The following is a 21,435-nucleotide window of genomic DNA, read 5'->3' on the forward strand; positions in this document are numbered from 1 at the left end:
GTACATATATATATAATATATATGTAATATATATATTAATCTTGTAAAATAAAAATAGTCACAGTGACTGAAATTTTTGTCACTGGATTGTAAATTACTTCCTTATAGTGTGGAAGTCAGTTAATCAGATTTGTATTTAGCATTGCTGCTATGGTAATTTTTCAGGGTAAATCCTGTTCACTTTGACAAATGTTGGCAACGATGTTTTTCTTTTAGAAATTGGAAAGGCACAGTCACATGAGGTGGCTGCAAACATTTCTTGCATCTTTCCACTAAGGCTTTCAAAGAATTCTGCAAACTCAATAAAATTCAAGTATCTGAAATTAAAAAAAATTTTTTTTACATTTATTTATTTATTGTTGAGAGACAGAGACAGCACAAGTGGGGGATGGGCAGAGAGAGAAGGAGACACAGAATCCCAAGCAGGCTCCAGGCTCCGAGCTGTCAGCACAGAGCCTGATGCTGGGCTCGAACTCACAAACTGTGAGATCATGACCTGTGCCAAAGTCGGCCGCTCAACCAACTGAGCCACCCAGGCACCCCTGAATTAAAAAAAAAAAAAAAAAAAAATTATGTTTATTATTTTTGAGAGAGAGGGTGAATGGGGGAGGAACAGAGAAAGGGGGACAGAAATCAAAGCAGGCTCCAAGCTTAACCAACTGAGCCACCCAGGCACTCCTCAAGTATCTGAATTGTTGATGGCAAAAATAAAAAAACAGAATTCCAAATCAGTATATCCTTGTGGGTTTTCTGTTATTTCCCTCAAAAATTATCTTGTGACTTACTAGCCAATATATTCAGTTTGTGCTGTTCAGTATCAAGAGGAACTGGAGCGGTAGGACAAGTAAGCATATAAAGGCAATGCCTAACCTCCTAACTCCCATAGTCCTTCATCTTTTATCACACCACTAAAAGAAGACAGAAAACAAATTGTAATTTTGTCTCTGTCTTCTAACATGGAAATTCAAAGAGAGAAAGAAATGACCCGGTTATTTGAAATAACACAACCACCTACTTCTACTTCAAAATGGTTCAGGCTTTTTCCCCAACACTTGAGACAACCGCCCTCTGGACACCCCCGGCGGCAGTCACAGGGACCAAGATTCCGCCATAAGGCGCCCAGAGAGGTCGGCGGTCTTTGGACCGGCCCGGACACAAGGTGGCAGCACCATCTCTCTCGGAGGTCAAACCGAATTTCCTGCGGTTCAGGGTGTGATTCACATCCCTCTAGCTGTTCACTTTAAGGACCGACGGGACACCTTGCACTGATGGCCTTAAAATTAATCTTTGAGTAGACAGACTCAATAACAGGCACCCGGGTCTTAAAGATATATATTGCTTAATAATTGACTCATATTTTTAAAAAGCCTGGATGAATTATAGTTCGGGTAGGTGAGTGGGTCACGCACATGCGCACTCGAGCCGCACCCCACCTCCAGTTACCGAACCGGCCACAGCACAGCGTCGCGCGCTTGCCCACGGTCATGTGACGGCCACCTCCCGGCCACCTGCCCGCACGTCCCACCGAAGACGGGGTCCGTCGGCAATTTGATAAAAGCCGCAGGTGACACTATGAGACATTACCCCGCTCTAACGTCAGACATTCTCTTTCATTTTCTCTTCGGTGTGGACCGGGAGTACTATACTAAGCTGGCTATATTTTTCCTCAAATCTCTTTTGAAAATGTTTTTTAATTTTAAGCATCCTCCCCTCCCTCCCCCCGTAGTTTCCTCCCTTCGCCGGGCCGGCGCGGCTGAAACCATTCCGTACTTCTCGGTGGGGGGAGGCGCGGAAGCCTGGCGGCGAAAGACGGGGGTGTCGGGCAGCCGCTTCGGGTTCAGCTCAGAGCTCGCGTGGCCGGGCTCGCGCGGTGTTCCCGAGGGTGCGGGCTGGGTAAGGCCCCGCTCGCGTCGCGGTGCAGAGGCGCTCTCGGCCGGCCCGCACGCCCCCCCCCCTGCGGGGGTGGGCGGATGGTCCGGCCCGGCCGAGTCACGCGCCTCGGGCTGGGCGCCGCGGCTGCAGCGGCTGCTGGTGAGTGAGGCGGCCGGGGTCCGAACCGAGGCTTCCCCTGCCGGCCGGGAGGCGCGGGGACGGGCGGGTGTCCCCGCGGGCCGACGAGCTCGAGCAGGGGCGCAGGGCGGGTCCTGTGAGGAAGACGCCGTCAGGTGCGCCGCGGCCCGGGCGCCGGAGCTGGGCTCGGAGCTCTCTCCGCCCCCTGGAATTCAGCCCCGCCGCGGCCCCCGGGGCGACCCGGGCCCCGACCACCCTTGCGGGAGCGAGCTCCGGAGCGGTCCCCTGGCTTGTGCAGGCAGTTCGAAGAGGGGCTGTCGGGGCTGCTTCGTGGAACTTGAAGGGAGCCTGGCTTCCGGGAGGAGGGTGGTGGCGGCGGGAGGGAGTCCCTGGGGGCGGGGAAGGGGAATGGGTCCGCGTCTGTGGGCCTTGGAGAAGCCTGACCGCCTTGGGGTTAGCTGCGGGGACCCAGCCGGGCTCTGAGTTGCTGTGCGGTGTTAGTGATCGGCGTGGCCGGGGGCCAGAGTGGAAGGGGTTGCAGAGAACCTGAGGTGTGGATGGAGGCGGGGCGGGGCGGGGTGGGGGGCAAATCCACGAACCGTAAAGGGATGGGGAACGTGACCTGGGTGCAGACCCCATCAGCGTCGTCGGTTTATTCTCCAACGTTAGAGATGCTGCCGGGAGACTGCACTCTTGGCATCCCTCCCACCCAGGTTTTGCCTTCCTTCTGGTTTAGGGAAGAGGGTGTGTGTCAAAATTCTTTTTTCCTCAGGCTGGCGTTCTGAGGCGGGCACTCTGATGGGCCGATAGGCCTAGAAGGATGGTAGAAGAGCACATTTCCCTCCAGTTTGGTGGGTATTGTTAGGTGCGTCCTTGTCACCTGGGAAAAATGTTTCCCCAAGAATTGGCTCATTGTGGGTTGAGGTCCCAGCTATTGGAGGCAGAGGGCAAGGGTTTGCTGAAAGGAGGTACTGGTTCTCCAGCCCGTGGTGTCCCGCCAGAGTGGCCCTAGGGGCTCCGTGTCACAGCAGAGAAAGTGCTGGAGGCATTGGGTTACCAACATTGTTATGAAGAGATTGGGAAATAGCGGCAGGTGACTGTGTGTGCCCTACTGGTGTCACACATGAGGACACTTTGTAAACCAAAAACGAGGTGAAGGCAGTGGGAATAGGAAAGCCACCATGGTGTGACTGCGCTTGAGCTGGAAGTAATGCCCTGTGGGACTTTTCACGTTGCGCCTGCCGAGATCCAGCTGCTGACCCAGTAAGACTCCCCTGTGGGAGACTAGGTGGAGAAGCCACAGGGGATTCTGATGGTCATTACTGGCCAAGAGCTACTGTGATACTGGATTTCTTTGCAAAGCCCTCTGTGATCCTCTGTGGTCCTATGAGAAGACCACAGAAAGTGGGGAGGAAATAGGCCCAGGGCCAGCCTCAGCCACTGGGGGAGGGGGGCTGTGGGAAGGGCCCTGCCTCCTCCAGTTGTTTGGATTCTCTCTTGGAATATAAAGTCGAAGGGATTTGGCCAGGGTGGGGTGTGAGCGCGTGTGCAGATTTCTGCCTCCTTGGATTCCGGAAGGCTGGCTGGAAGCGAAGAACTGTTAGGCATACTCAAGCCAGGTTGTTTTCTTCAGTAAACATCTGATGGAGATTGGAATTGGAGAATGAATAGAGAACTGACCTCCTGCTACTCAGAATTCTGATGCCGCGTGCAGCGGTTAACCTGAGAGGTGGGGGTTCCTCTGTTTCTCAGCTTTAGGGTGGTGCCAGATGAGGATAAATAAGATATTGGACATCACCTGGCAGGTAAGAGCTGGAGACAGGCTTTTTCTGTGTGACTTCAGAGCCAAGTGGTACCTCCCTGTCTTCCACTGGCTGCCTGGCACCATGGTACTCCTGATCGGAAGAGTCAGAAGTCTTGTCCTCTTGTCCGACAGGACTGCTTTTCTTTAAAAAAAAACAAAACAAGGGGGTGTCTGGGTGGCTCTGTCCGTTAAGCGCCTGACTTCAGCTCAGGTCTTGATCTCACGGTTCGTGAGTTCGAGCCCCGCGTCGGGCTCTGTGCTGACAGCTCAGAGCCTGGAGTCTGTTTCAGTTTCTGTGTCTCCTTCTCTCTCTGCCCCCCCCACCCCCGCTTGACTCTATCTCTTTCTTAAAATAAATAAACATGAAAAAATAAAAACAAAATAAAAACCAAAGCAAAAACCAAAAAACTATTAGTGAGAGTAACCCAGGCTGACCATGGGTGCTGGGAAGTAGCTTAGCAACATCATCTCTGATCTTTCCTTTCCATTCGAGGAAGAGAGAAACTTGTAGGTCTAAAGTCTGAAGGGTTGAACTGGCATGGTGTGAGTGCTGCCAAGGCAGTCCCCTTGTAACCAAGGGTAGGAAGGATGAGGACCTTATATTTTTAAATATTTTGTATTTTTAAAAAGACATATTTCTATCTAAAGAAATCCTTTACGAAATATTCCTGTAGAGGTGTAAAAGTTCAGCTCGCATTTTGGCTGCAAAGCCAGCTTGCTGTCCGCTGCTGCTCAAAAGGCAAGAGGCCCGCGAAGCCATTCAGAGCCCTGGGCAGCCCCACGTCTTCTTCTGTGATGTTCTGATTTTAAGTCGGCGGTAACTGCTTGCTTTTTGTGTATCACTAAGTCAGTTGCTCTTAGAATGTACTCTAGTTTTTTTTTTTTTTTTTTTTTCTTCACTAGAAAACGTCAGGTCTTAGAGCTGAAGTATGGCCACCCTGCCTGGCTCATCTGGAAATGGCCTTGCACGCTGTTGTGTAGGTGGGACGGTGGACGTGTGACTTTGCTGAGTATAAAGGTTCGTGTGGATGCTCTACACGTCGGGTGAAGCTTAGCCAAGTGCTGCTTTCATGCGAATGTTTTGCTGGAAGGAACCTTATTTCTCTTCCCTTTTATGTCCCTCAAGGAAGATGTGGCCTCTTTTTCTGGGGTTAATGCCTCTGCCTTTGGGTCTTAATACTAATTTTCTGAGGTTCTTACTCTGTCAGTGGTCACCTCACCACCCCTTTCACAATGGATTCTTAAACCATCATTTTCCTTAATCTCACCAGAATGAGCCTGGTGGAACCCCTGTTTAAATTTGGCTTACTTGGGTCTCGTGCCACTAGGCTCTCAGACTGCTGTTCCCATGGTTGTGCTCTTGAACCTCTCCTGCCCATAGAGATCCTCAATGAGTTCTCCACTTCCTGTGGCAGCAACTGCCCCCTTGTCACGGGCAGCTCCCAAATCCCCTGTTCAATATTTTAATGTGGTGCCTCCTGTGCGTGTCAGGAACTGTTGTAGATACAACCTCAGGCTGACTCCTGTCGCCACTTAGGGAACGTTTGTACAGGGGAAGCGCAGTGCGGAGGAGGGGAGAGTGAGGCAGTGGGAGTGAGCGAGTGTTCTGGGGTGCTGGTTCGGGAGGCCTCTCAGCAGGGATGTGCCGGGCAGAACGAAATGGTGAGGATGGGGAGTTGGGTAGAGGTCTGTGGAGTGGCTCGGGGCTCCCAGACAGCGCGGTCTGGAATCTCCACGCAGCTCTCAGGGTTTTCCAGCTACATGTCCTGCTGTCTCTCTAACCCTGTCTCCTCTCCCACTGCCCACCTCCCTCCGGGAGGTGCCCCAGCTCTCCCTACGTGCCAGGCACGTAATCCCCGTCTGATCCCCATGGCTGACTCACATCAGCCCAGCTGATCTTCTCTCCAGTTTCCCACTGTAACATTCGAGCTCCGGCCCCTCCCTCAGGGACAGGGGCAGGGCAGGGGCAGTAGTTGTCGTGGCAGCTGAGAGATTGTCTGCGAGATGCCAGCTGGGTGGCAGAGTAAGCGAGCTGGCTGGAGAAGGGAGGCTGCTGGGAGGACGCAGTGACGGACACACCACGTGGGGTTTTGAGGACCCTGTCACCCAGGACTTGCTCACCGCCCCCCATGCATGTTCGCACTGGGACTGCCACTTTGTCTCCCTGGGTTCAGCTTCCTGGGCAGGTGCCTCTGACTGGCCAAGCCTTGGTCATGCCCATGCGGGGGGATGAGGACAGAGGATGTCTCGCCTTCTTCGGCTCCGTAATGGGGGAGGGGGTCCCCAAAGAGAAGAGGGTTTAGATCCTGGCCACTGGCCACTATGCTCCTTTACCGTACTTTTCATCAGAACCTATCAAAGGCTCTCCAATCTGTAGATAATTCCAGTCTTTACTAAGGCCTAGAAGGCTTCCTAAAATCCACCTCCTCCTCATCTTCTGCCTTCATCACCCATCTCTGTAGACAGACCCCTAGTCCTGCCCCCTCCGCCTCCACGGCTCCCTTCAGCTCTCACTCAGCGAGCCCTTGTGTCCAAAACCGCATCCCACCTCTCCGGCACTTCTCTGCCCTGGCCTTGCCGTACTTTCCTTCCCAAGGCTGGCACCGTAGGAGAGCAAGCAGTCTGTCATGTGTCCCTTCCCTCCTAGGGGTAAGCTCCGTGAGGGCGGTGGCCTATCACCCAGCACAACTGCTGTTGATTGAATACATTGAAAAAGTGTCTCCTCCAAACCCCACTGTTACTTATTTGTGTCACGTTTGCCCCATCGTCACTCGCACATGTGTTCTCTTCCGTGCTGTCTACCCTGTAGCCCTGTCACAGCTGTAACTGAAGGGTTTTCTGTGTGATCCTTGAATTACATCCTCCTTCCTCTGTTGTGACTCCTGGTCAGCACGGACCGAGGACGTGGTTTTTCCCGTACACCTGACACCGTGCTGGGTGGGTGACCCGCCTCTGCTGGTCAGGAAGCCTGTCGGTGGTGTCTCCCCAGTGCCTGTGCTCCAGAGGAGTTGGCAGGTTCTGTAGCGTGAACACAGGCTGGGCGCTGATGTTGTTTCCTCTCTTCCCCACCCCCCATACACACAGGCCCCCTTCTGTCTCCAGGACACCATGAACGCCATCGTCGCTCTCTGTCACTTCTGTGAGCTCCACGGCCCCCGCACTCTCTTTTGCACCGAAGTTCTGCACGCCCCACTTCCTCAGGGGGCTGGGAATGGGGACAGCCCTGGGCAGGGCGAACAGGCCGAGGAGGAGGAAGGTGGCATTCAGATGAGTAGTCGGATCCGCGCTCACAGCCCGGCGGAAGGGGCCAGCGCGGAGTCCAGCAGCCCGGGGCCCAAAAAGTCAGACATGTGCGAGGCAAGTGTCTCTCAGGGTGTTGGAGACGTTTCTTTCTCAACAGGGACTCATGCTGTGTATTTGACCTCCTGGAGAGTGGGCAGGACACCCTGTGGGACTAAGAGCAGTGGACGTGACCTCACGGGAAGGTGTGAGCACGGACCGTTCTTTGTGGGCCCTGTGGAATATGCTTGCTTCTTCTCATGTCCTTTTAGTTCTTTCCCTTCACCCCAGCGTTCGCTTTTTCAGCCCTCCCCTCTGCTGCTCACGTCTGCGTGCCAGCCCATCGTAGGCTCCGCTTCCTTCAGTCCAGTGCTCTCGGGAAGTTTTCTCGTGGGGTCCTGGCTGTTACTTCTGGTGTCATTTTGTGAGCTCTGGGGAATGAGGTTTAAGTTCCCTCAACAGGCTGCTGCTTTGAGTGACAGCTCTAGGTCGGGACCTGAAATCAGAGGCAGTGTTAGACCTGTCACTGCAGTGTGAACAGGAATCCAACTGCATGAGCTTGGTTCCACTGCGAAGCAGGTAGCATGCCCAGGATTGCTGTGTTTATTGCTGGAAACACCCGTGAGGAAGCAGAAGGTGGGGAGAGCCTCGCTGCTGTGAACAAGTCTGACAGCTGTGAAGGAGAAGGAAGGAAAGAGGAGGGCTGGGCAGACAGAGTCCTTGAGCTGGAATTGCCATGTCCTGCATCTCACGGGAGGGGCTTGCCTCCATACCCTCTTGTGCAGTCTCAGGGTCGGGAGAGCCTCCGGGATGCGTGATCTCGGCACCAAGGTGGTGGTGGCTCCGGAGGGGCAGCAGCTGGGGCCACCAGTCGATCTGCTCCACAGCACACGATCTGAGCTTGTGTTCTCAGGCTGCTGCAGTAGCTTGGAAGTCTGGCAACCTCCTGAGGCCCTCACTAAGTGGCTATGTCAGGACCAAGGACAGAGGCTGGCACATAGTATGTGAGCCACTTTGCAGCCCCAAGCCTCAGCTTTGCCTTCAGTAAAATGGGGATTCTCACCGTAATTATCCCATAGGGCTACGCTTTGGATTATATGAGATAATGTATGCAGAGCTGTTCATAATACCTGCTATGTAAGTGCTCAGATTAGACCTCTTATTCACACTCTTGATGATCTTTGTGATCTCTCTGTCCTGGTTTTCCTGTTCAGGAAACATTTGAGATCTTCAGATAAGTACTCTAGAAGCCAGCTATTTTTATATGAAAATAGATGGAGTCTTTTGTTCCCATGTGCACAAGAAAGTTTGTTACCTGCTTCCTAATTGGTTCTCTTTTCCTTCGGGGGGGGCAGGGCTGCCGGTCACTTGCTGCAGGCCATCCTGGGTATATCAGCCATGATAAAGAGACCTCGATTAAATATGTCAGTCACCAGCACCCCAACCACCCCCAGCTCTTCAGCATTGTTCGCCAGGCCTGTGTGCGGAGCTTGAGCTGTGAGGTGAGCACCATGACTCAGGGGGCACTCTGGGGATATCACACACATCTAAGGTGCCCCGAACAAGTTCAGTACTGGTTACAGTGAGGAAGACAGAGTCCTGCCCTGAAGAGGACGTGGATCAGTGAGTAGGAGCACGGAGCAGCCCCAGGTCTCTAGAACGCCAGAATAGGTTGGGTTGGACTCCAGTTTTCTAAATGGTTGCTAGCTTATAATTTCAAGCACCAGACTTCTGTTATCTGTTCACTCTTGGTGAATATATTTCTAAGATATTAAGTATTTCTAGGATATTTCATTTACCATATCAGATATCACTTTTTTATTGTCTCTGTCATCATTACAAGCCTTAGTGGTCACCGTGTGGTCTTCGAACCTGCTGAAGGGTAAATCAGTTTGTTCCTTAACTATACCCCGCTGCTGTTTTGATTTCAAGTCTTAGTTCACGTCTTCTGATTTCAAGTTCTTAGTCTATGTTTGTATCTGTCATGAATTCATAATCCCAGTTGTAAAATTTCCCTTTTCCATACTGACTTGAGCAGACACACTGAGCGCCTCTCTCTGTTTTCACTTGACGGTTGCTGTGTGCCTACCTTCAGCTCGTTCCCTCTTTTTGATTTCCTGTTGGCTAATCTGCTAGAAGCAGATGGTTGTGTATAAAGTAAGAGTGAGTATGTCATGAGGGAGACCTAACTTTTCTCCTATAAATGAAGTATGCAGGTTTCATTGAAGGGACCCTACGATGACTATTTTGACCTTCCCCAGTATGTTCCAGATGAGTGACAGTTGGAAATTTGAGTCTGGAGTATTTACAATATTTGAATAGGAGTTATTTATGGCTCAAGGTAGAAAAAAGTCCTGAACCTACTTGCCCTTGCAATCCATGATAACGAACGTGATCTTTAGACAGTTTGATCCCAGGAGCAGATGAAAGCAGTTTTCCTGTCTTGGCCCCCACCTTTCCCACTCTTCCTATGACAGATGCTAGTTAATTAGGCCAGAGAGATAAGTCTGAGGAGGAGGATTTGACTTTGTGTCACTAAAGCCAGCACAGGACTGTGTCCTGGAATGACTGCTGATTTTCACAGGTCTGCCCTGGCCGTGAAGGCCCCATCTTCTTTGGAGATGAGCAGCATGGTTTCGTGTTCAGCCACACTTTCTTCATCAAAGACAGCCTGGCCCGGGGCTTCCAGCGCTGGTACAGCATCATCGCCATCATGATGGACCGGATTTACCTCATCAACTCCTGGCCCTTCCTGCTTGGAAAGATCCGAGGGATCATTGATGAACTTCAGGGCAAAGCACTCAAGGTGACCCCACAGAAAGAGTGGGTGGCAGTGGGGGAGGAACTTCACGCCAACAGGGGGGGTCAGAGCACGGGTGGATTTATGACCCCTAGGTCTTGGTGGCTGTTGCTCTGTCTGAATCTTCTGCCTTCAGACTCAGGGCTGGTGATGAGCCTCACCATCAGTCCTGCTTGCTTTACTGGGCTCTCTGGAGTCCGCTGTTGTCCCAGTTCTCCTCCAGCTCTGGGTTCTTTACTGCGGTCGAATGCCCTGGTGTCTCCCTGGTGCCTGTGCTTCCTCTGACCTTCATTTCCGAAGCCTGTCCGTTAATCGTGTTGTAGACCCACCACAAGCGTAGGCCTCTAGCTGTGGCATCACGTCTCTCGGGATAGGCTGGGTCATGCTGTGGTAACAGACAGCCCCCGGACCTCGGTGGCTCAAAGTCACAGTTTGGTTTTTGTTCATGTTCTGTGTCCATGGCAGGGAAGTGGGATCTGCTTACTGCAGTCAGCCCAGCAGGTGGACCGCAGCCAAAGGGGAATTTGGCTCGTTTCTCTGCTGGAGGGGTAGATGGTGCTGGAGGGCCTTGTCTCTCTCCGTCATTGCCAGAACTGGGCATGAGTCCCCCCCCGCCCCCCCCCCCCCCCCCCCCGCCACCGGGTCCCTCCGTGGGCCTGGGACTGGAAATACTTGCAGAGCAACACTGATGACCACCCCCACACGTGCCAGCCGAGTACTGTCAAGTGCCTAATGAGCGGGTTGTGGGAGAGGGACAGGAGGTCACTTAACCCCATTCCTCTTCCTCGGGTGGCTTTTAATCAAGATGCGAAGCAAAACCATCCCGTTTGGAATTGTTAGGCTGGCGGCACTTTCTGTGCCCTTCAGAGGGGGACTGAGTTTTCAGGAGCAGGATCCAGGATGTTGGCTGTGAATGAGCTGGCTCTGGGTTTCTTGGCTGGTTTGGTTTGGTTAACAGGCTACCTCTTCCCAGGGCATGTGGGTGGCTCATTCGGATCAGCGTCCGACTTTGGCTCAGGTCATGATCTCACAGACTGTGAGTTCGAGCCCTGTGTCGGGCTCTGTGCTGACAGCTCGGGGCCTGGAGCCTGCTTCAGATTTCGTGTCTCCCTCTGTCTTTGCCTCTCCCCCACTCACATTCTATCTCTCTCTCAAAAGTAAACATTAAAGGGGCGCCTGGGTGGCTCAGTCGGCTAAGCGTCCTACTTCGGCTCAGGTCACGATCTCACTGTCCGTGGGTTCGAGCCCCGTGTCGGGCTCTGTGCTGACAGCTCAGAGCCTGGAGCCTGTTTCAGATTCTGTGTCTCCCTCTCTCTGACCCACCCCCGTTCATGCTCTGTTTCTCTCTGTCTCAAAAATAAATAAACGTTAAAAAAAAAAAAAAGACTAACTCTTCCCTTTGCATTTCAGGTATTTGAAGCAGAGCAGTTCGGATGCCCACAGCGTGCCCAGAGGATGAACACGGCCTTTACGCCATTCCTGCACCAAAGGAATGGTAATGCTGCTCGTTCACTGACCTCCTTGACAAGCGATGACAACTTGTGGGCGTGCCTGCACACCTCCTTTGCTTGGTAAGGAGATTTTCAGGTCTTTTAGCACCAGTTAGAATGGGTACAGTCACGGGTACAGTCATGGGTACAGTCACATAACCCATATAGTGGTTGGGTTATGCATGAATCTGGGGAGAAAGGTTGTTGGATGAGTTCCCCTCAGTGCCTCTCTGCTGTGTACTTGTTGGCAGGCACCGACCTGGGCTACAGTCCTCCTTTCCCTCCAGGCATCTTCCCCTGAGCGTGTGGAAGATTTACTTAGGTGGCACTCACTTCCCTGTGGTCTGTTGGTTTATTATTTAAAAAAAATTTCTTTTTCAGTGTTTATTTTTGAGAGACAAAGAGTGAGCGGGGGAGGGGCAGAGAGGGAGACACAGAATCTGATGCAGGCTCCAGGCTCCAAGCTGTCAGCACAGAGCCCAACATGGGACTCAAACCTACGAACCGTGGGATCATGACCTGAGCTGAAGTTGGATTCTTAATCGACTGAGCCCAGGCGCCCCTATTTATTTAGTTTTTTAATTAATGTTTAAGAGAGAGAGAGAGAGAGAGCATGAGCAGGGGAGGGGCAGAGACAGAGAATGTCAAGCAGACTCCACACTATCAGTGCAGAGCCCTGCTCGGGGCTCAAACTCATGAACCTCGAGATCATGACCTGAGCCAAAACCAAGAGTTGGATGCTTAACTGGCTGAACCACCCAGACGCCCCTCCCCGTGATATGTTTAAAATGATGCTCCCATACCAAGAGCAGTGATCACCTCCCTTTTTTGTCTACAACAATAAACGTTTCTCTCACACAGCTCTGTGGGTCAGGAATTCGGGAGTGGCTTAGCTGAGTGGTTCTGGCTCAGGTTCTCAGGAGTTTATCGGTTGGGTCTGCAGTCATCTGGCAAGCTGGTGGTGCTGTGGGCATGGTCACGTCAAGCACCTGTTGTTTGTGAGGAGTGTGCCATTCGCTAACACCTGCCAAGTCAGGAGGAAAGGATTGCCTTTGAAAACCACCATAGTCTGGCCTCTGGCCTCAGATCGCTTCTGTTCCTTCCATTGCAAGATGTTCTCGCGAAAACTCCCAAACTCTCGTTCTTGTGCAGCAGCGGCCCCAGGTGTGGGGGCTCGTCGTCGAAATCAGGCCCAGGTACAGATGAGGCACCTAGAACGAAGATCTTTGAGGGTGGCCCCTGAGGACCTGTGACGTCAAGAGAAAGTATCTGTCTCCCCCACCCAATGTACAGTCATTTAGGGAGGTTTTCAGACAGACCCAAAATAGAATAAATAGTCTAATGAACTGCACACCCTCATCATCCAGCTGTAGTAGTTACAACATTTTACTGCTTTTTCTGTCTCCTCACTTTTTTCCGGAGTGTTTTCTTTTTTTTTTTTTAATTGTTTTTCTTTTAACGTTTATTTGTTTTTGAGACAGGGAGAGACAGAGCATGAATGGGGGAGGGTCAGAGAGAGGGAGACACAGAATCTGAAACAGGCTCCAGGCTCTGAGCTGTCAGCACAGGGCCTGACGCGGGGCTCGAACTCACGGACCGCGAGATCATGACCTGAGCCGAAGTCGGCTGCTTAACTGACTGAACCACCCAGGCGCCCCCGGAGTTTTTTCTTAAAGCACGTTTTAGTTGTATCATTTCAAACATAGAGCCATTATCGAACAAAACTGACAAATTCCTTCGTATCATCCAGCCCAATCCATGTTCAGTTTTCCTGTTTTGCCTCAGAACTGACCGTTGAAGTGGGGTCAGGTCACCCCTCCACTTGCACATTGTTCTCTGTGCCTTTTGTTGGAGGACCTGGGTCACTTGTCCTGCAGAATTCTTGTTTTGGATTTGGCTTAATGTAACTGCAATGTGATCTTTTATCCCATATTCTCTGTAAACTAGTAGCCAGATCAAAAGGCTTGTCTGGCTTCAGGTTCCATTTTTCTTCTGGCAAGAACCCTTCACAGATGGTGCTTTGTTCTCCAGGCTCCTGAAAGCGTGCGGCAGCCGGCTGACTGAGAAGCTCCTGGAGGGCGCCCCCACGGAGGACACCTTGGTCCAGATGGAGAAGCTTGCGGGTGAGCCGGGAGAGCCCGTGCTGGAGGCCTTGCCTGTGGTGGCTGGCGGGGGCCGCGTCACAGCCTCCAGGCCCTCCTCCGTCCTTATGAAGGGGACCCAAGGATGGGAAACCGGGGGGAGCGTCTGCAAGGGCTTGCCCTTTGTTCTTGGGTGTTTTTATCGTGATTTCCTGTCTCCTTTTTGACAGTCCTATGAAAGAATCTACTGCTCTGGGCAGGTTGGGAAAATCTGCTAGTTGGGGTTGTTGGAGGGTGGAGAGGACGGATCGATTAAAGCTTTTCTTGTCCCTGTTTTACAATATCCAGGTGCTTGGTCTCTCTAGACAGTCTCTCATTCTTTGTTCTTTAATGATAAAATGTTGCGCTTCAGCTGGACCCAAGGTTTCTGTCAAGGATGGTTCCCAAGCCTTTCCAATGTCTGGGCAGTCCTCCCCAAGTTCGTGACCAGATCTGGGGCTCAGGGTCCTGGGGTTTTAAGTAACTCCCCAGGTGATTCTGGTGTGCTGTGCACCAGCACAGGAACCTCTGGTCTCAATCCCGGCCGAGCTTTTCCCTCGGAGGTGATTTGATTCTTGGTGATCTAGGTCCACGGCCTCAGCTTCCGGGTTGGGTAAACCAGACTTGTGATGTATGTCGTGTGTGATGTGTTACCAGTAACACTTGACGTGCTTCAGGTTGCGTGTGATGGACCTTAATGAATCGGAGCTGGTTCTTCCTAGTCAGGTGACTTCGCACGCACTTCGATTCCGACATGCTTCTTTCCTGAGTGGGAGAAGAGGGTAGAGTATCAGCGGGAGCAGGGCAAGCTCTGAAAAACAAAGCCGTTGCCGTCCGCCTTCGTGTCCTCGTGGATCAAGTCGGGCCCAGGACCATTTGCTACTCTGATTAGAAATTAGAAATTTCGAGGCTAGTGAAGATGGCAAGGGTAGTCTGTTGGTGAGAGTATTTACACAGAGAGCCAAGCAAGTCCATCCGAGCTCGTAGGAAGGCTAGACATGCGGGCACGCAGGGCTCTCTGTCATGTCTTGGACTGTAGTTCAGCTCCGAGCACGCACTTGGATTTGGACAGAACTGGGGCCAGATCCTGGCTCTGCTCCTGTCGTGTTCTGTGTGCACAGATCAGGCCTCTTCCCTGCAGGTCTCACTCGGAACACGGAATGAAGATGTCCTCATTTGTGACAGTTGTCACACAGATTAATGGAAATAACAAGTATTTCTTTATCTGTAAGATGAGAATAGCACTGACCTCGGGACACTTGGAAGGATGAAGAGGAATAGCGTGTGGCCACCCCCAGCATAACACCTGCCTGGGGAAGTGTTCAGTGAATGAGCTGTCAGCTTGCTCAGCGTTGCATTTTTCCATGACCGTGAGCAGCTCCTAGTCTTGCAGGTGCCTGCTTCCTAATGCAACGTGAGGCTTTGAGCTAACTAAATAAGCAAGCAGACCAACCCTCCCTGCTCACCCCGGGGCTCCGAGAACAAGACGTATGAAAGCTGGCCCAAACCAGAAATCAGGAGATGCCTTGTGCTAAAGTGGACACGACCCTTTTGCATCCAGGGAATGAAGGGATCCAGGGGCAGCATGTTCATAAATGTCTGTGTTGTCCGCCTTGCAGACTTAGAAGAGGAATCAGAAAGCTGGGACAACTCTGAGGCTGAAGAGGAGGAGAAAGCCCCTGTCGTGCCAGACGGTGCAGAAGGGCGGGAGCTGACCAAATGCCCAGCAGAGTCTTCCTTGCTCTCAGACTGTGGAAACTGGCAGCCCCGAAAGCTGTCTGTCTTTAAGTCCCTTCGGCACATGAGGCAGGTAGGCGGCAGAGAAGCACACCCCCGCTCAGAAGCTCTAGAGAAGAGCCCAGCCCCCTCATCCAGCAAGCTTTGTCCTTCAGGCCCGTCGTGTTCGAGACCTGGCAGGAGTGTCGGTTAGGAGTAACCAAAAAAATCCTTGATGGCTGGCTGAAGACGGCAGTGGCCGTCTGGGGTTTCTTAGCCACGGGATGTGTGCTCCCCTTTTAGTGATGATGTGCGTGTCTGTTTTAAAGAAAGACCTGCATGGTTGGCTTCTCACAGTTCTCTCATCTTGTCATTCTGGAACCTTTTAAAGGAAGCGAACATCACTATTGATTTGCCTGCAGCCTAGACACTTTGTAAAGTAGAAATGATGGCCCTTCTTACAAGAAATTGGAAAGAACCCAGATGTCCAACCAAAGGAATTGCATCCAAATGATGGGATGTCATTAAACACAAAGAAGAGAGCAAGCGGTGTATTGTGCAGGGTGGCAGGTGTGTTTATATGCGATAGCAGAGACGGAGTCTCACGCAGCACTATTGACCATGGTTATATTGGGTCATACAGGAGGAAGAGGTCACAAGATTGTAAGGACAGTCCCTTTTTATACTTTTCTGTGGCTGTTTTTACAGTGAGCGTGAGTTTTATCAAAAGATATTTCTGTTTTGGAAAATGGAGTAAGGACTGATTTAATGGCAGATGCTCTGTGGGGCTGGATGAGGAACAGTCACCCATCAAAACCATGTATTTGGCTAAAACCATCCTTGTCGATTGCTCGTGTAGTTTAAAGTTGGAACGAATCTTAAATTCCATGGGAAGTGGGAGTGTTTTTTGAAGCTATAAGAGTCTTCTAAAATCTCTAGTATTTCTAGCCTCCCTTTTTATTTTTTAAAGCCATGCTCATAAGCCATAGGATAACAGACTGAATTCTCCTAAAATGCCAGTATCAGGGAAGTTATAAAAAGTCGGGTGGAGAGAGGGACTGTTCTGGCTAAAGTAGGATAAAGATAGCAGAATAAGTAAAACAGTCGTGATCCTTAAGTGAATCCTGGATTGAAAGAATAGCAGCTATAGAGGATATTGTTAGAGGTTTGGGGATCCAGATACTGGGTTGGTGGCACATGCATGTGGGGCTTCTGGGTGTGGTGTGTACTGGGTTGTGTCGGAGAGCCCTGTCCTTTCTGGGTGCTCAAGTGTCATGCTGCCTGTCCCTTACTTTCAAATGGTTCAGCAAAATAGCGTATATAGAGAGAGAGAGTGAATGTTGCAATTCTCTGCCTCAAGTGTTTAAAAATAAAATTGGAGAAAAGATCTCAAAGTGTGCAAGGGCTTTGCGGTTAGGCTTTCAGGTGCAAATCCAGAGACTTCCTGCTGCATCTTCCCGGCTGCAGGCTAGTTACCAGCTCTTCTCTCTTGGCCCATCTCCCTTCCCTGTACAGAGAGCACACAAATAACTTGAGGTGCATGGAAGAAAATTCACAGAGAAAACCCTGAACTATATCTTTCAGGTCCTGGGTGCCCCGTCTTTTCGCATGTTGGCCTGGCATGTTCTCATGGGGAATCAAGTGATCTGGAAAAGCAGAGACGCAGACCTTGTCCAGTCAGCTTTTGAAGTTCTTCGGGTAAGAGGATTTTTTCTCTTAAGTATTTTGTAGCAGGACCGGGTTTGTCTAGTGGGTTTTTTTTTAAATCCTGACTTCGGGTGTGAATGTTAAGAGGCATTAATGGCTCAGTGTAAAGGTTTGTGCCTGAATCTAAGATATGTGTTGTTTTCTCCACTGTGTAAAAAAATGGCAGCCATCAATGGTCGTTCTTTCCCGTGGAAGGAGTCTGTGCTACCCTGGTAGATTGATAACTGACTACCTTATACCCCATCCCCAAATCCCTCCAAGAAGTCACGGGCATGGTTCTCAGCTGCCAGAGAGGCAGGTCCGGGTCACCACACGTTCCTGGGCACAGGACATTCCCAGTGAGTCAGATGGGATGCGGGTCTACCGTGCTGTCTGCGCCCCAGAGGCGCAGAGGGCGCCAAGGCGTAGGTCTGACTCTGATGATATTTAAGTCATCAGAAACCTGGTGCCTCACATCTTGCTAGGCCTTTGAGCGCACAAGATGAATGTGACACAATCTGTCAGAAAGCTTAAAATCTTTTTGTGGGACGAGGGAAGAGACAGAAACCGAAGATCGATAGATTAATACCGCAAAGCAAGAGGCAGCCTAAGTCCTGTATGACTGATTGCCGGAATAGGAGTTGGGGCCGTGTGGGAGACACCCCAGTGGGGCTGTGTGACCAGGAGTGCCTTCTGGGAGGAGAGAGGCTTTGCACTGAGCTGCAGAGGGCGCTTGGGGCGTGGGTGATGGAGACAGGCAGTGGCGGGGGACATTCCAGCTGGTGTCAGCCTGAGTCACTGGGTCCTCTCTAGACTATGCTGCCGGTGGGCTGCGTCCGCATCATCCCTTACAGCGACCAGTATGAGGAGGCCTACCGGTGCAACTTCCTGGGGCTCAGCCCCCACGTGCAGATCCCCTCCCACGTGCTGTCCTCAGGTGCGTACCTTTCCCGTCTGACCCGAGTCCCTGCGCCTTAGGGCACACGAGCAGAAGTGGGTCTCTGCCGTGGACGTGAGGATGCTGCTGGCTCGAAGCAGGAGGAGCAGCTTTCCCGGCGGCTCTGGGCGTCGATTTTCTGTCTGTGAAGCGGGTGAGGGTTGGACAAGGCGGCCTCAGAGTAAGGGTGGCTTGTCTGGATGTGTTCTCGGTGGAGGGCAGGATACAGTCCTGGGGGTGGGCACGGCACAGATGGCTGCCAGGCTCTCGTCATGCCATTGTGCTGAGTTGGTGATGCCAACAGGATTCCGGAGACGACGACTCTTTTACGTGCCTTAAATCCATCCTTGACGTTCTTGAGTACAGTGGGGCTTGCTCAGCCCGGCTCCTCCCTCAGTGCTGGCAGGTTCCCTCCTCCGGGCAGAGCCAAGAATCTAGTCAGCATCCTTGTCTTTTGGTTGGGGCACTTTAGCAGTCGGCGTGGGTGTAAATCCCAGCCTCCCCAGGCAAGCCAGGGGCTTCTCTGAGCACCCGAGCACACCGATGCAAGGTGGCCAGGAGGTTGACGGGCGGAGCTTCTGGCGCCCAGCAGTCCTGAGCTGCCGCTGCGGTCAGCACCCGGGCTGGGTCCTGAGTCCCTCGGACGGCACCTGTTTTTGGAACACGGGTTCCTGGTGTCAGAGATGGGCTTGAATTTCTTCACCACTACTAACTGTGTGACCTTGAGCCAAACCGCTTTGTTCCCCTGTCATAAAATGGGGCTAACAGTGGGACCCTGCCACAAGGCTGTTTAGCGTTAGCTGAACTGAGGTATGTAATCAGGAGTGACTGTAACATAATGCGTTCGCTGAGGCAAGAGTTAATCCTTAACCTGTATTCACAAGTACACCAGAAAAGGCTTTAGATGCCCAAGCGTTAGTCCGGGGAGGTGTTTCCGCTCTGTGATCCGAGATGACTCGGAGTGGCGGCGGGAGGCAGGCTCCCCGAGTGGTGCGTTTTGTGTCGCTGCAGAATTTGCTGTGGTTGTGGAGGCCCACACAGCCCCTCGCTCCAGCCTCCACCCGGTCGGGTGCGAGGATGACCAGTCCCTCAGCAAGTATGAGTTCGTGGTGACCAGTGGAAGTCCCGTGGCCGCGGACCGAGGTGGGCGCTGCTGAGCAGGGCTTCCTTTCACAGGGGGAGCGGGAAGGAGGGTGAGGCTGCCTCTCGCTCCCCATCGCGCTGACGGCCCCGCCCTTGTTCCCAGTTGGCCCCACCATCCTGAACAAGATGGAAGCTGCTTTGAGCAACCAGAATCTGTCTGTGGGTGTGGTGGACCAGTGCCTCGTCTGCCTCAAGGAGGAGTGGATGAAGTGAGCATACGCCCTGTCGGCCCCCAGAGTTGGCTTTCCCCGGGGGCGGGCTGGCAGCCAGCGGCAGTTATATTCTGCTGGCGAGAGCCAGAAGCTGTTTCCAGAAGAAGAAGAAGCCGTGGCCTCCGTGAGAAATGGGCTAGAATAGGAGTTCACAGCGTGGGTTCAGATAGCATCTTCGCCATTTAGTCTGTTAGCTGGGTGGCCTCGAGCAGGGTCAGCGCTCCTCATCCCCACGCGGGTCCTCTGTGACATGGGAGTGACACGTGCCTCCAAGAGAAGCAGTTATTTTTGCTGCTTAATTAACTTTAAAAATCTGAAAGCCAGATAACAGACGTTCCCTTTCCGTTGAAGCTAACTAGTTATTCCGTTAGTAATTTTTCCTTAGTAATTTTCTGTCAAATTCAGTTAGACCTTGTCCTGATTTAATAATATAATGAAGCTTGGGAGCACTGAACTCCTTTAATGAATTTAAAGAAAATGTGCGTTTTCCCCCATCCTGAGGCCCCAGCCATGTGACCCAGGGCGGAAGTGTGGGGCGGGCAAGAGGTCCTGGGGTGTGCAGGCGTCTGCAGGGCTCTGGCTGGTCCTGAAGCCGTCCGGCCTCAGCCCAGAGCCCTGGTGCGATTATGCTGTGGTGTCTGAGTGCTCTGTGTTTGATTTTCTTCAGCAAAGTGAAGGTCCTCTTTAAATTCACCAAGGTGGACAGTCGGCCCAAAGAGGACACGCAGAAGCTCCTCAGTATCCTTGGAGCATCCGAGGAGGACAATGTCAAGCTGCTCAAGTTCTGGATGACGGGTCTGAGCAAAACCTACAAATCGCACCTCATGTCCACCGTCCGCAGCCCCACGGCCTCAGAGCCTCGTAATTGACCCCGCCGTGGGAATCTGAGCCCACGTTCACCTGAAAAGCGGCGATTGCCATCTTCGCTGCTGAGCTCAGAGACGGGTCTCCGAGGGCAGTCACAGACCACTCCTGTTTCCTGGTAAGGAATGGAACCTGTTGGGGCTGAACTTTGCCCTCTCTGTGGGATTTGGGCCTGGTGTAGTTTTCAGTACCATGCCACAAGCCAGTTGGATTGCTCCAGCTCTGAAGGGGGCACAGAGACACTTGGGACACTAGGTCCCCTGTGTGTGTGCACCTCTGTGAGAGATGACCAAAGACAATGTGCATCTCCTCTCTCAAGGATTTTGATCTCAGAATTTATAGGGAAAACACGTGAGGCCAGTCCCAACTTGGGTATTTTGGCCACAGTAAAAAACCTCTCTTAAGGTTAATGTTTGAACCTTTCTGTTCTGAAACCCAAGACTTTTCCAGGTTTTATATGTCTTCGTGTATGTTTTGCTACAGTTGTGACTTTTCAGGGTCTGTGCCGATCCTCAGTCATTGTTAGTGATCTGGTTTTGAGCTCTAGGAATGGCTTTTGGGGTGGAATGGATGTTTTCCTCATCTTTGGGCCCTCTGGGGTTCGTGTTCTGGAATCATGTAACTTCCAAGGCTTCTGGCCATGCTCTTGGGTGGTTGCTTTGGCATTTCCCTATAGCTTGAGGACAGGCCCTGATCTTTTTTTTTACACAAAGATGATACTTTGCTGAAATGTCGGATGGAGCCATTTGTCTTGCCTGACTCACTGGATGTGGAGTTGAGGAACCCACCACAGTTCTCTCCTGTATCACTTTGCCCTTTATTGATTGCTTCTTTAAACATTTACATTTGGCAGCAGGTAACAATTTTCAGAATATGGTGATTTAAGAACATTTTCTCATGCCAGTGTGCACCTTTAATAAGGATTCATGGCTTGGAGGGATTTTCCAGCAGTTGTGCTGATTTGTTTATAGTTCTTTGCTTAATTTATATTTAACATGGAGACTAAGTTTATATGACTAGGTATCTATCGTGCAAGAACATTGAAACACAATAAAGATGTATTTTTTTAAACTGTCGACTACGTGGTTTTGTTGGTTTGATACCTAGAATTTTCTTGGGATCAGTCACAGAAAATATCATGGCTAAAATCAAACCTGTGTTGATAGAACCATTTTGGAACTCTGGAGTCTGTTAAAGTCTTGCACATTCTAGAAGACTGGACATTGTGGTCAGTTTTGATCAATTTCAGCTCATAGCACAGAAGCACTACCATCCCCCAACCCTAGCCACATAGGTGTGCAGGTGTTCCTGGAGCAGCCTGCACACACCATAGGGGAGCTATGGTGAGTAAAAAGGACCCTAAACTACAACCTT

At 51.6% G+C, this 21,435-nt stretch overlaps 1 protein-coding gene across 7 annotated transcripts; it reads left to right on the forward strand.

The window, feature by feature from the left end:
- The first annotated feature begins 1,917 nt into the window (after positions 1–1,917).
- FLCN (folliculin) lies at positions 1,918–21,132 on the forward strand. Of its 7 annotated transcripts, XM_058702595.1 has the most exons (14): positions 2,059–2,165; positions 2,783–2,861; positions 4,718–4,832; positions 6,899–7,171; positions 8,449–8,595; positions 9,678–9,899; positions 11,304–11,464; positions 13,415–13,506; positions 15,123–15,313; positions 16,804–16,917; positions 17,719–17,842; positions 18,854–18,985; positions 19,089–19,194; positions 19,865–21,132. In XM_058702595.1, exons 4-14 carry the CDS (start codon positions 6,923–6,925, stop codon positions 20,064–20,066), a joined length of 1,740 nt encoding a protein of 579 aa, XP_058558578.1. In that variant the 5' UTR covers positions 2,059–2,165; positions 2,783–2,861; positions 4,718–4,832; positions 6,899–6,922; the 3' UTR covers positions 20,067–21,132. The 7 variants fall into 7 exon arrangements, with proteins under 7 accessions (XP_058558579.1, XP_058558582.1, XP_058558578.1 ...); XM_058702596.1 differs by lacking the exons at positions 2,059–2,165; positions 2,783–2,861 and adding an exon at positions 1,918–2,031; XM_058702599.1 differs by lacking the exon at positions 2,783–2,861 and having other exon boundaries at positions 2,042–2,165.
- The last annotated feature ends 303 nt before the right edge of the window (positions 21,133–21,435 follow it).

Source organism: Neofelis nebulosa, chromosome 16, assembly GCF_028018385.1.
Source record: "Neofelis nebulosa isolate mNeoNeb1 chromosome 16, mNeoNeb1.pri, whole genome shotgun sequence".
Taxonomy (NCBI): domain Eukaryota; kingdom Metazoa; phylum Chordata; class Mammalia; order Carnivora; family Felidae; genus Neofelis; species Neofelis nebulosa.

Coding starts and splice junctions, on each gene's coding strand:
- FLCN (XM_058702596.1), top strand. CDS start 6,923: ATGAACGCCATCGTCGCTCTCTGTCACTTCTGTGAGCTCCACGGCCCC. Junction 9,900..11,303: donor TTCAGGGCAAAGCACTCAAG/GTGACCCCACAG, acceptor TTTGCATTTCAG/GTATTTGAAGCAGAGCAGTT. Junction 11,465..13,414: donor CTGCACACCTCCTTTGCTTG/GTAAGGAGATTT, acceptor TTTGTTCTCCAG/GCTCCTGAAAGCGTGCGGCA.